Source organism: Plasmodium vivax, chromosome 7 (assembly GCF_000002415.2).
Source record: "Plasmodium vivax chromosome 7, whole genome shotgun sequence".
NCBI classification, from domain to species: Eukaryota; Apicomplexa; class Aconoidasida; order Haemosporida; family Plasmodiidae; genus Plasmodium; species Plasmodium vivax.
The window spans coordinates 1,043,855-1,057,015 of NC_009912.1; the positions used below are offsets into that span (position 1 = coordinate 1,043,855).

Sequence of the window (13,161 nt, forward strand, 5' to 3'; positions counted from 1 at the left end):
TGGGGGAAGTATCACGACTGAGCACCCACCGGGCAGCGGGGCGACGTTGCCAGATGTACATACACCGCTCCTTCGTATGTGGGGGGTGGGAAAAGCACCCAAAAAAAAAAAATGTATTCACGTATGTACGTACGTTTGCATGCACGTTCGCTGCTACGTCTGCATGCGCGTTAGCACTGGTGTGTGCGTGTTCCCCTTCGGGGACGCTTGCGAGTACGCGCTGACATGACGCGGGGGGTAGCCCCGTGTGCATTTGCATGCAGCGCCGTTCCAGCGCCACCCCGTTAGCCCAACTTTTCCCCCGGGGGAAACGGCCAACGTGCTGAGGAACCCAACATGTGCTCGCAGGGTATGCGTAAGCGGGGCGGTCGCTTCTGGCTCCAGTACGCCACATCATGGTTTTTTTGCATGTCCTCTTTTTCGCTTCCCCCTTTTCGCTTCCCCTTTTTTAAAATAAATTTCTTCCCCCCAACACAGTTTTGTAAAACCCTTTTTTAAACCAACCTCCAGTTTAGATGAAAAAAAAGAGTCACAAAAAGGATTCCCATCGTGTTTCCCACCTCATGGTGTTTTTCCCCCCATCGTGTTTTCCACCCCATCGTGTTCTTCACCTCATCGTGTTTTCCACCCCATCGTGTTCTTCACCTCATCGTGTTTTCCACCCCATCGTGTTCTTCACCCCATCGTGTTTTTTCCCCCATCGTGTTTTCCACCCCATCGTGTTTTCCACCCCATCGTGTTCTTCACCTCATCGTGTTCTTCACTTCATAGTGTTTTTCCACCCATTATTAAGCTTCCTTCCACAGGAAGTCCCCCCAGAGCCTTCGTTTGCCTTATTTTTAATTTTGCCCGTTTGTAGAAGTTGGGGGTGCGCGCCGGCTGATTCGTTTCGGTTGATGCGTTTCGGTTGATGCGTTTCGGTTGATTCGTTTCAGCTGATGTGCTTCCGTTGATGTGCTTCAGCTGATGTGCTTCCGTCGATGTGCTTCAGCTGATGTGCTTCCGTCGATGTGCTTCCGTCGATGCGTGCTTGCCTACAGCTGCGCGCACCCCCCGGAGTGAAGCAGGACACGCCCTGTCGCCTTGCTCCCTCTTCCCCTTTTGAATACCCATCAACGCTACACTTTTTTTAACTCCCTTTGTAACGGCGCAGATTAATCATTTTCATTTCTTCCCCAGATGGATGGCCAGTGCTGCCACTCCGTTGTGTCCATTTATGAACCCAGTGAGGCATCTTACTGAAACACATTCACTCCTCTTTTTTTTTTTTTTTTTTTAATCTTCCATTTGGTGTGGTAAGGTAAGGGCGCAGTTCCTTCTTACGTCCAGTTGATCCTCCTCAGTCTGCGTCATCTGCTGGTGGGGAGAGCTACATCTGTGTGAATGCGCCACTTAGACACGCCAGCGGGTGTTCACTCATCTGCTCCGTGAGATAAGAAGTTCACGGCAGGTAAGTGCACTAACTCCACTTCAACCTGCTCGTCCGTTGTGAAATCCTGCGTTTCCACCTTGTGGGTACTTTGTGGGTACTTTGTGAGCGCCTTGTCTGTAGTTGCACGTGCCCACAAATGAAAGTTTTCCCCGACGCGCAGCACACTCCACGTAGTATGCACCACGTAGTACTCTCCACGCGGGGGCACTCCTTCACCAGGCATAGATTGACCCCTTTGCCAACTGGGGAGAAATACACCTGAACATGTGCAGGCGATTTTACAGCTGCTGTGCTATGTGCGATTAATTTGAGATACATCTCATCTCATTTGCAAGTGCTCCCTTTCCGTATCTCCGTGCCGTTACGTTCCACCGACTGGGCGATTCACCTGCTATTTTTAGGAGCACACCAGGTGGAGAGGGGGTGCCTCCGGAAGCAGCCAACCACCGGTGCCCCCCCAACGTGTTGCTCTTCATTACAGTCACGGAGGGTTACCCCCCCCTAAGTGATCTTTTGGATGGTGCCCCCTTTTTCAAATACATGACTACTCGGTGTGTCTTCCCCCCTGTGAGATGTTTTTTCGCTGCCCCATTTTATTAACTTTTTTCGCTGCCTTTTGAAAGCCTTCCGCATGTAGAGACGTGCCTCCCTTTTTAAGCCCGCTGCACTTCCAACGATTATTAACACGCCTTGTTAACTCTCCTCTTTTTAATGCCCCTGCACGTGTGCACTTACATACGAGTTTATGCCAATCACCTGCGCGGCCCACCCATGCACTCCCCCCGCGGTGCCCACTGGACCACTTCTTCCCACTCCAGCCTCTCATTTTTGGAAGTGGCCCAGCGTTAGGTGTAGACCCGTTGCGTATTCGCAGCTGAGCTCATCTTCAGGAGATTTTACTTTTAAAAAAGGGGATAAAATATATCACGCGAATAGCCCTTCACACTTACCCCGCGTTATAAGTTGTACCAATCGATTTGGTTGCATCTTCAGTCATTGTGTGTCTCTCCTTCCTCTTTGGTGAGGGGACATCTCTCCTAGCGATCCCTTGCTGAGTGCGAAGCGTCCTTTTTGTGGCAGTTTGCCCCTTTTTCATTGTGCGTTTTTTTTTTTTTTTTTTTTTTTTGGGGAGGGGCACTATATCCCATGAATGGTTAATTCATACGAGTGTACACAAGTAGGTACATACGTACACGCTGCTCACCGCATGCATCTGCTTATGGACTTCCTCCCCCCAGCTTGCATTTCCATCCGTGTGCATACCCCCTTTGGGGAATTCCCTCTGCGAGTTGCTCATCAGTGGGGCAGTTTGCCTACCAGATAGAGGTAACCTACGGGAGGAAAAAATAAAATAAAAAAAAAAAAAAAAAACATATATAAAGCATATCCTCCGTTGGTGAACAGATTTGTGTCCCCCCACGAGGTCACACGTGGCTGCTCTTCCCCACGCGGTCACACCTAGCTGCTCTTTCCCACGCGCTTCCTCATAGAGAAGTCCCCACTTTTGCGGCACTGCGTTGGGGGAAGTTACGCAAAGGAACGAGTCTCTCCTGTGTGCATACTCGAGTGTACATTTTTTTTTTCTTTTTTTCGCAAGGGAGTTGTTTCCCCGGCGAGGAGTATTCAGCAATTTAAAACCGCTCGCTCGCCGCGCGCCCGTTTATGAATCTACCAGCCCGGCGATCTGCACAACATTTTTTAACCACCCCCGAGCATCCCCTATCGTCATTATAAAAAGTGTTCGCGGCGGATTGTGTGCTCCCAGTGAGAAGTTTCTTTTATCAATCTATCTATTTATTTTATTTTATTTTATTTTAATTCCTCGCTTTTTAATTTCCCTCTGGAGCGCCCCCCGTGTATGCCACAAACGCCGCAAACGCCGCAAACGTGTGCATGCGTGTGGTACATTTACATGCACAGGTGGATTGTGGCCCCTATGCGAAAAGGGCACTCATCGAATAGGTTTCACCACGTGATTTTTTTTTCTTTCTTTTTTTTTTGCCCTTCTTACGTTTAGCGAGTTGCATGCCATTTTTGTGTGGGCAGCCGTTTCAAGTTAGCACCCGGCTGAGTGACGCCAAAGAGAGAAGTGCGCCGCGCAGTGCAGCCAAACCGCGCCATTTCTTTCTGCACGGCACACCCACCACCAAGTAGTGAGCCTCGACTTGCATTTCCCCAAACTACATGCAGGCACATGTCCCCACATCATTCAGAGGGACCACACTTCCGTTCTTGCCTTCCCCTTTTTAAGCATTTCTGCGTTTTGCTTGTGCCCACTGCGGAGGTTTTTTTTTTTAAACGTGCACGTGAGGGTACGAAAGCGTGCGTGAGGCGTAAGCATACCCATGCAGTAGAAGTTGAGCTGGCCAAATTATGTCTGTTGTTTAGTGGTGTTTTTTTTTTTTTTTTTTTCCTGAGAGAGAGCGGCCACCGGGCATAGCGGCTACTCTTTAGGAGAAAGGAGAGTGCGCAGGTAGCAACGTTCACGCGGGAAGGAGGAGGAGAAGGAAACTCTCCAGCCCAGTTGTAAAAAGTATTGCCAAAAAAAAAAAAAAAAAAAAAAAGAGTAATCAGTAAACGCGCCCAGGTGTACGAGCACCCCAAGGGAGATCTACACATATGAGTAGATACACCCCTGCGTGTTGCCCGCATTTACGGCCTCACCGACTCAGCCACTGAGCGAGAGAAGCCACCGATTTTTAAAGCAAAAGGGGGTATCCTCCTTTTTGCCACCCCCATCTTTGCCCCTTATTAATTGTGCGCAGGATTTTTAAGGTGCCCCCCGTTGAAGGGGTTACACATGCATACGTACTTATATATATGTGTATAGATTTTTTTATTTTTTTTTTTTTTTTTCCTCCTCGTGGAGCCGCCCCCCTTTTTAACGACCCTGTATGCACAGCTGCTTGTGTGTAGTTCCCCCTTTCTGTATACTCCCATTCCCACCACGTCCTTTTTTTTTTTTTTTTTTTTGATCCATGGAATGACAATTTAGTTGACCATTTTGAATGTCTTTTAAGTGCCGTTTGCTTTAATAGTGCACGTGTGTATGCTCTTGATTTGGGTCCACAGCATTTTTACCGCGCGTGTGATCTTCGCGGCGGCGCCCAGTTTGCCACTCAGTTTGCCGCTAACGACATCTCCCACTTTACCGCAGTTTGCTGAGCGTTTGCGCATCTGCCCGGGGAACAGAGCCTTTTTTCCCGAGTGCCCAATTTGAGTTGCACCGAAAGGGTCTCTTGTGCAGCTCCGCCAGTACACGTACAGGCACATTCGTTTAAGGGGGTAGCTTCCAAAATATAGAAGCGCCGTCGCACACTCCCCCCGCTGCCACGCTTTAAAGAGAAAAACGTGTGGCAGAGAGGAAGAAACAGAACCACCCCCTTGCAGTCAAAATGTAGGTGTACATAGAAACACCAATTTCAATTCGCCGCTCTGTGCAGACGCACATGATAGTATCCCCCACGATTTTACCCACAGACATGCCCACCTACCTCCCCTTTCTCCCTCCATGCAGGCTGTACAAAACGCAGCTTTGCTCCTTTTACGCGAAGGGAATTTGCGCCAGAGGCAACAAGTGTAGTTGGGCGCATGGCGAGTTGGACGTCAGACCCATGCCCAAATTTTACAAGGTACATTTTTTTTGGGGGATTCCACATGTCTTCCCATCGTTTGGCTATCGTATGGATGTGATCATCACTTTGTTCGGTTCCTTTTATGTTTCTCTCTCCCCTTCTGGCAGACAAGAATGTGTTATACATTCCTCTCGGGCAGTTATTGCGAAGCATCCAAGTGTACCTTTGCCCACACAGAGGAAGAGCTACGAGGATCTGGGAAGGCCCTAAGACTATGCACCAAGTACTTTCTGGATGGTTAGCCTTTTTTTTTTTTTTTTTTTTTTTTTTCTCCCCCGTTTTGTGGCAGTGGGGATAGTTTTATTTGCACTATATTTTGTGTCCGTTTTGGATCGCCCCCCTACTGACATGTGCGTTTTCTACCCTCGTATGTTCGTGTACCTTTGCCCACTGCCCCCATCACTGCCCCCATCACTGCCCCCATCACTGCCCCCACTCACTACCCCCACTCACTACCCCCACTCACTACCCCCACTCACTACCCCCTCGAAGGGTACTGCGCCAAGGCGGACAAGTGCCCGATGGCCCACAACATAAACCAGCTGGACCCCTCCGTGAAGTTTTCCAGCAGCGAGTTGATGAACCGAATGTACAACGAGGAGGTGGAGGAGGCGGAGGCGGAGGAGGAAGAGGAAGAGGGAGAGGGAGGAGGAGACGAGCCCAGTTTTTACACACGAAAAACGAATAAGAAGAGGGACGAAAGTGAAAGCAACGATGGGGACAATGGCAATGCCGACATCAACGGGGGGGACCCCCTCAGCGTGAACAGCAATTTGTACATCGTGAAGGACGAGGAGGAAACCCCCCCTGAGGGGAATAAAAACCGCTACGCTGGGATGGGCCATTTGGAAGGAGGTGAAAAGGACGCGCGCGGCTCCCACAGAAACGCTTTTAACTTTTTAAAAGGCCACGGGAAGAAGACGTACAGTGAGTGTCTGCTCGAGGGGAGGGGCGGCGCCTGACGTCACGCGTGGCCAACTTTGCTGGGCGACCTTCCCTTCATGGGTGACCTTCCCTCCCTGTGGGATCCCCCATTCGCTGTTCCTACCCACGCTAACGCACCACTGGTGCGCCACTGATGCACCCCTACTCCTACCCCTTTCCTCGCAGAGGGAGACGCCCCTAAAAGCAGAGGCCCAAAAGGAGAAAACTTTGCCAAGATGGATTTCACCCAAAACGGAGAGTTCAATCCAAACGAAGAAGTTGCAAAAATGGGAGACAAGGCATCATGCAGGGAGGTCACCTATGACGACAGGAGTTTCGGGTGTCAGGGGGAAGGTGTCCCCGCGAGGTTCTTTGGCTTTATGGTGGGCGGAGATCAGCTGGGAAAGGCGAAGCTACCCAGTGAACCCGCCCAGAATGGATTTTCCCCCTCAGGAGAGGTTTTCCTCCCCAGCGCAGACCCTTTTGTGGGCAACTTTCAGAGCGTGAACGAGTTGGATCAGGGGAGCGTCCACAGCAACGTTCACGCCAACGTCCATGCCAATGTCCATGCCAACGTCCATGCCAATGTCCATGCCAACGTCCATGGCAACCTCCACTCCCACCTGCACTCCAACTACAATTTCGAGGCGCTGAATGAGGTGGAGGGATATAACCACCTGAACGTGCAGGCAGAAAAGTACCTTTTCGGCCAGATGAAAAAGAAGGAGAACCCAGAGCACTCCATTTTCGACTCCAACACGACTACCTATGAGCAGGTGAAGAGTGGCTCCAATTTTTACGCCGACGGGGTGGCGTATCTGAACCGGACGAAGGAGAACATGGGCAGCGTGGAAAACTTGGGAAGCGTGGATTGCTTAGACAACCTGGGCAGCGTGGACTGCTTGGACCACTGCGACGATCTGGGGCTACGCTTTAACTACAGCGTTGGGCGGGGGGGCAGCTCGAACGGGGTGAATGGCGCGGGCGATTTGGTCTGCGCCAGTCAGGGAGGCGACTTCAAGGGAGGCAGGTTTAACTGCGTCACTCTCGAGGAAGACCCCCTCAACTGCGTGGGGCTCAACGAGGAAGACCTCCTCAACCGCGCCGCTCCCGAGGAAGACCGCGTTAACCGCTTTAACCGCTTCACCCTGGAGAGGCTGATCCAAAACATGAACAGCCTGAGCCTCGCCAACAGGCAGATGGCCACGCACCCCCTGGTGAAAACGGCCCGTGGGGAGAGCGCCTCGGGCGGAGAGCCCGCGGAACTGAAGGACACGAAGGAGGAGGGCGAAATGGGGTCCGAGGGAGATGTCCACTCGGAGGGGGGCCACTCGGGGGAGGATAACCAGTCTGAGGATAACCAGTCAGGGAACAACTCGGAGGGCCAGTCGGAGGGCCACGCGGAGGGCCACTCGAAGGACCCTCCCCCCGAGGCGGAACAAACCTACGAAGGTGCCTCCTTCTCCAACGGCGTATCAGACAGAGCATTGAAGATGCTTCTGTTGAGAGACAATTTTACAAATCATCTGAATGTGCAAAATGGATATTCTGGGCAGTGTAGGCAAACGGGGGATTGCCACAACGGGGTTGGGGGAAGTGCCGCGAGTGTGTTTGCTGGGGGGGGTTCGTCTGCCTTCACCACGAATGGGCTCATTGATGGCACCAGCGGTGCCGACTTGCCTGCGAACGGAGTGGCCAACCTGTGCAGCCTGAGGAACGTCCAGACGAGCATACCCCACATGTACAGCCACCAGAATAATGGCACCCCAAACAGCAGCCGCGCAAGTGCCAGTAGCGTCCACGACCAAATGATGGAGGCCCCCTACGACTTGAGCATCATTTACAGAAAAATAAATTCGCAGAGGAGCATGACTGAGGTGAAGACTCTCCAAAAGGGAAGTAGCGACTACAGCTTTGCGGGTGTGCCGAATGGTCAGCACTACCCCAGTGCGGATGTGCCGAATGGTCAGCAGTACCTCAATGTGGATGGGCTCCCCCCCCAAAGAGGAGTCGAAACAAAAACGGAAAACTACAACACTCAGGAGAAGAATTATTTTTTTAATTACATTAGTAACTGCGTGGAGGGAGGTACCACCGCAGGCAGACGGATGGACGGAGTGAGCGAAAAGGACATGGGGGCCCGAGCGACTCAAGATGGTATGATCTTACCGAATGGAAGTGAACACCCGCGAGGCAGTCGCAGCGGTCACAGCGGTCACAGCAGTCATGGAAGTCTCGGCAGTTTCAGCAGTCGCGGTAACCTCGTCAGCCTCGCCAGTCGTGGCAACCTGGGCAGCCTCGGCAGTTGCGAAAGCGGCAACGACACCGTCATGAAGAACATCCTGATGGGGAAGACAAGCCTGTACTGCACCCCCAATTGCAGTGGTGTGGATGCAAACGGAGAGGGCATAGAAAATGGGGGCATTTACAACTCAAGGGAAAGGAACCTCCCGAAGGAGGACCCATCAGGTGAACTGGGTCGAACGGAGGAACTGCACAAAATGCTGATGAACGATTGTGCGAATGGTATGGCCAACTACAACATAGGGGATTTTTTTTTCTTGAAAAATGAAGGAGAGCACCTGAATGGATTGACCTACCTCCATGGGGAAAATGCCCTGCAGGGTAGAGTAAACAGTTTTGGAGACAACACGAATTTGGATGGCATGTGTCAGGTGAATTACGGCGGCTTGAGCGGCCCTGCTGTGGGGTTCACTAGGCGAATACAGCAGAGCGCGGCTGTGGAAGGTGGCCCCCTAAATGGGGCGAGTCTCCACGGGGGCTTCGGACGAGGCAGCCAAGGCGAGCACCAGAACCAGGCCTACCGCAATGACTGCTGTGGTCAGGAGGAACGCACGCAGGTAGCCATGTACAGCCACCCCAACCGTTTGATGGGCACACAGAGGGACCACTCACCCATGAACCAACACATAGATTCGTACGAACTGGCCTACAAAACTGATGAGAGCTTCACCAACTATGTGCACAACGCTGGTAGGGAAGTGGCGAAGAGGGGGGAAGCCAACTCAGTGGCGGAGAATGGGAGAGGGGGGCAGAACGAGGAGGGGCTTTCAGACGGCAGCAACCAGGACAATGAAAACCCCCCGCGCAGTTATAACCCCCTGACGTACAGCTTCAGCGGGCTGTGCGAGTGTTTAGCCAGGGGGGAGGAGGAAGAGGGAGTGGACGTGGTGGACGTGGTAGAAGAGGAGGAAGAAGCGTAACCGGCGGAAAAGCTCAGCACCTCTTCCGCTAATAAACAACAGATGACATAACGGCAGTGCAACCGTTGCCGCCAGGTTCGCAGCGAAATGGAGTTCCCGAAGGATGACGCGGCCGGCGCGAACCAATTCTGAGCAGTAGCTTTTGAGAAGAAGAAAAAAAAAATAATAAAATAAAACAGCAGTGTTTCCCCGCAGCGCAGTACGGACTGACACACTGCGCTTCCCAAACGGCGGTGCAGTTTCGCCATTTCACGTTGAGGGGGGTTGCAGAGGGTGTGTTTGTGGGAGGTGTTTCCCCGCGCCCCTTTTCCAAAGGAGCACCTTCATTTGAAAGTATTGTTTTTTCCTTCTTTTTTTTTTTTTTGCAGTGCATACCCATTCGATGGCGCGGAATGCGTCTTACCTGTTGAGGCACACACCCATCACAGGGCATGCGTTGTGTATTTCGCAACATGAAGAATGCTCCCCTGATTTTGTTGTCCGTCGATTGCACGCCGCATTCTCCATTCGCATGCATGTCCCGTTCACTTGTACAATGATAAGTTTTCCAATTTATTTTTTTACGTAAAATTAATTTTTTTTTTATTTTTAAAAGATTATCTTTTTTTTTTCCGTCCTTTTTTCATTCTTCCAATACGTTATTTCCTCTTTTGAACGTTTTGCAAATGTGTGCCTCTTTATTTTAACAGCGCTAGCCATTTTGTTCACTTGTTTGTTTTCGCCTGTACGATCAGCTTTTTTTTTTTTTTTTTTTTTTTTTCACACACAAGTGGAGGACTCAACAGGGTTACACACTGCATTTGCCCTTTGCATACATCCCCGTCGTGGGGAAATACCAACGTCGATGCAGATCTGAAGAGTGGTGTGCCGTTTTTATCTTCCCCACGCGCATGTGTAGCTTACGTGTATGCGCGATGCTGCTCCGATGATCGCGTGACTGGGCGGTTCTTCGCGCGGCCCTTCACGTGTGATTTTTTTTCTCACCTCCGCGCATAGCAGCAGTGAGAACAAGCGACAACGCATTGTATAAGAGGCGTTGTCAGCCAAAAAAAAAAGCAAAATAAAGCAAATAAAAGAAAAACAAATTAAGTGCCACTTACCCCGCAACACACCTCGCGCGAAAAAAAAAAGCGCCAACCGTCCGGTCTCCCAAAATCGCCTCTTCCATGATGGCAGTTGCACGTGCAAGGTTAGGAGAATTCCTATTTTGCTGAGTGCATGAATTTTTTTTTTTTTTTTTTTCTTGCTCGCCCGTTGTGTCATCACAGTTGGGAATGCAGCGGGGAGGGAAGCTCAGAGGGGCCGCCTTATAAGGACCAAAGGAATGACAAATTAACGTCGGCACAGGGCGGCTGCGCATATGCACCTGTTCCTTATTTGTATGTGCTTCTATTATTTGCTTCCTTTTTTTGTTTTTTTTTTTTTCTTCCTCCTCTTTTGCTTCTTTTTTTTTGCTTCCTCTCTTTTGCTTCTTTTTTTCCCGTTTGTCCATTTCGCGGCGCGCTTCCCCTCGGCTGCTTCGCAAAACTGCGCAGGAAGGGCCCCGGGGGTGAACACACCTCTACATCAGCTGAGCAACTGGCAACACGCAGCTAACAACTCGCTGTTGGCAATTCGCCAAACGCCCCCGACGTGGCTACACAAAATGCGCAACTTTGCGAGGATCCCGCTTTGCCGCCCCCCCCCCGGGAAGCGCCTGAGCAGAGGCGCGCACCTCGGCGGGAAGCACCCCTTCCGCCTCAACAAGGCGAACATAAACACACTGAGCAACTTCCTAGACGTCCTGGAATTTGAAGAGGGGAAAGAAGACGAAACGGAGTACAGACGAATCGATGACCTAAGCAAATACATTGAAGTGATCAAACTTAGGGACAACCCAATTAACCAAAGTAAGTACTATGGATACAATTTCGAAAATGAAGAAAATTTTTTTCACCCCAATGGAGAATTGAAAAATTTACCTGAACAGGTCAGGCAAAATGAAGGAGAACGAGTAAAGGAATACCTGCACGTTCCTCCATTCGTTTTAGCTAAATTGTGTGAATATGCATTTAAAGAAATATTATTTTTTTTAAATAAAAAACATTTGAAGCAACTGAGCAACATTTTGAATGATGGGGAGTCCAGCAAGAACGACAAGTATGTAGCGATGACTTTAATTAAAAATGCCGTGATCAGTGCTGAGCAGAATTTGCCTGGATGTCAGGACACGGGTACGGCCATCATTTTGGGGAAAAAGGACGAGGGAATATTAACCACCTACGAGCACAAGTATTTGAATTTGGGCGTTTACAACGCCTATCGCAACAACAACTTTCGCTACAGCCAGCTGTCTCCCCTGAGCATGTTCAGCGAGGCGAATACGAAGAACAACTTGCCGTGCCAGATTGAGATTTACAGCTCCGTGCGCGGGGGGAAGGCGCTCGGAGGGGCCACGTACACTACTTCCAGCGCGCCTACCACGTCTACCACGTACACTACTTCCAGCGCGCCTACCACGTCTACCACGTACACTACTTCCAACGCGTATACCGCTTCCAACGAGACTACCACTTGTACCGCTTCTGGTGGGCCCGCCCCCAAGTACGAACTGATCTTCATCGCCAAGGGCGGCGGGAGCGCGAACAAGACCTTCCTGTTCCAGCAGACCAAGAGCATCCTCAACGAAGACAAGCTGTACGACTTTCTCCTCGACAAAATTAAAGAAATCGGAACCTCCGCGTGCCCCCCATACCACCTGGCAGTAGTCATTGGAGGCCTGTCTGCCGAGATGAATTTGAAGATGGTCAAGTTAGCATCCTGCAGGTACTTAGACAGTTTGAAGAAGCAGGGGGGGGGCTATGGAAAGGCATTCAGAGACATTAAGAGCGAGCAGATTATCTTAGAAAAGGCACAAGGGCTAGGTATAGGTGCTCAGTTTGGGGGCAAATACTTTGTACATGATGTGAGAGTGATCCGCCTGCCACGACATTCCGCTTCCTGCCCCATCGGCATTGGAGTTTCCTGCTCAGCCGATAGGCAAATAAAGTGCGTGATTAATCGGCAGGGGGTGTTCATGGAGGCGCTGGAGCATGAGCCGATTAAGTACCTCCCGGAAATTACGTACAAGGATTTGAAGCGGGTCGGGGGGATGGCGGCACACACTGGAGGGATGGCCGCGCTCCCGGGGGGGGATCAACAAGGAGAGAACCAATCAGGGGAAGGCCTCCCGGGGGAGGGCGGAGTGCCCATTAACCTTAACCAGCCCATGGGCAGCATCCTCAAATGCCTATCCGAGCACCCCGTGTCAACTCTGCTTCTCCTAACGGGCAAGTTAATAGTCGCCAGGGATACAGCCCACAAAAGAATAGTAGATGACTTTGTCTTGAACGGAATCCCCATCCCAGAGTACTTTAAAAAGTTCCCAATTTATTATGCAGGCCCAGCGAAAACTCCAGATAACTACGCCAGTGGATCCTTTGGACCCACCACAGCTGGTCGTATGGATGCCTATGCTGAAGTACTTATGAAGAATGAGGCTTCTCTAATTTCGCTAGCCAAAGGGAACAGGTCGTCCGTTGTACGGAACGCGTGCAGAAAGTACCACGGGTTTTACTTAGGGAGCATAGGTGGCCCTGGGGCCATACTGGCCAAGAAGAATATAAAGAAGGTAGAGGTGATTGACTTTGCGGAGCTCGGGATGGAGGCTGTGCACCTCATCGACGTGGTCGACTTCCCGGCCTTCATCGTCATAGACGACAAGGGAAACGATTTTTACAACCAGTGGATCCCCTCCTAGGGGGCGAAGCGGGGGAAGCGATCCAAAGCGGACAGAAGCGATCCGAAGTGAATGGAAGCTCTGCATGAGTCACCCTTCAATTATCGAGGCGCACCAGGGGGAAGTGATTCGTATTGGGCCCTCCCACGGTCTTTCCTGCTTGCCCTCTACATTTTCGCAGATCATACC

The 13,161-nt window shown here is 51.1% G+C and overlaps 3 protein-coding genes across 3 annotated transcripts; all 3 read left to right on the plus strand.

Moving 5' to 3' along the window:
* Window positions 1–5,180: 5,180 nt before the first annotated feature.
* On the plus strand, window positions 5,181–6,029 carry PVX_099795 (hypothetical protein, conserved; the record flags this gene model as incomplete). The annotated part of the gene is made up of 2 exons (XM_001614758.1): window positions 5,181–5,304; window positions 5,560–6,029. 2 exons carry the CDS (start codon window positions 5,181–5,183, stop codon window positions 6,027–6,029), a joined length of 594 nt encoding a protein of 197 aa, XP_001614808.1.
* Window positions 6,030–8,321: 2,292 nt separating this feature from the next.
* Window positions 8,322–9,215, plus strand: PVX_099800 (hypothetical protein; the record flags this gene model as incomplete). Its single annotated transcript, XM_001614759.1, has 1 exon — window positions 8,322–9,215. The coding sequence occupies one exon, from the start codon at window positions 8,322–8,324 to the stop codon at window positions 9,213–9,215; it is 894 nt and encodes a 297-aa protein (XP_001614809.1).
* Window positions 9,216–10,860: 1,645 nt separating this feature from the next.
* Window positions 10,861–12,993, plus strand: PVX_099805 (fumarate hydratase, putative; the record flags this gene model as incomplete). The annotated part of the gene is made up of 1 exon (XM_001614760.1): window positions 10,861–12,993. One exon carries the CDS (start codon window positions 10,861–10,863, stop codon window positions 12,991–12,993), a length of 2,133 nt encoding a protein of 710 aa, XP_001614810.1.
* Window positions 12,994–13,161: the final 168 nt, after the last annotated feature.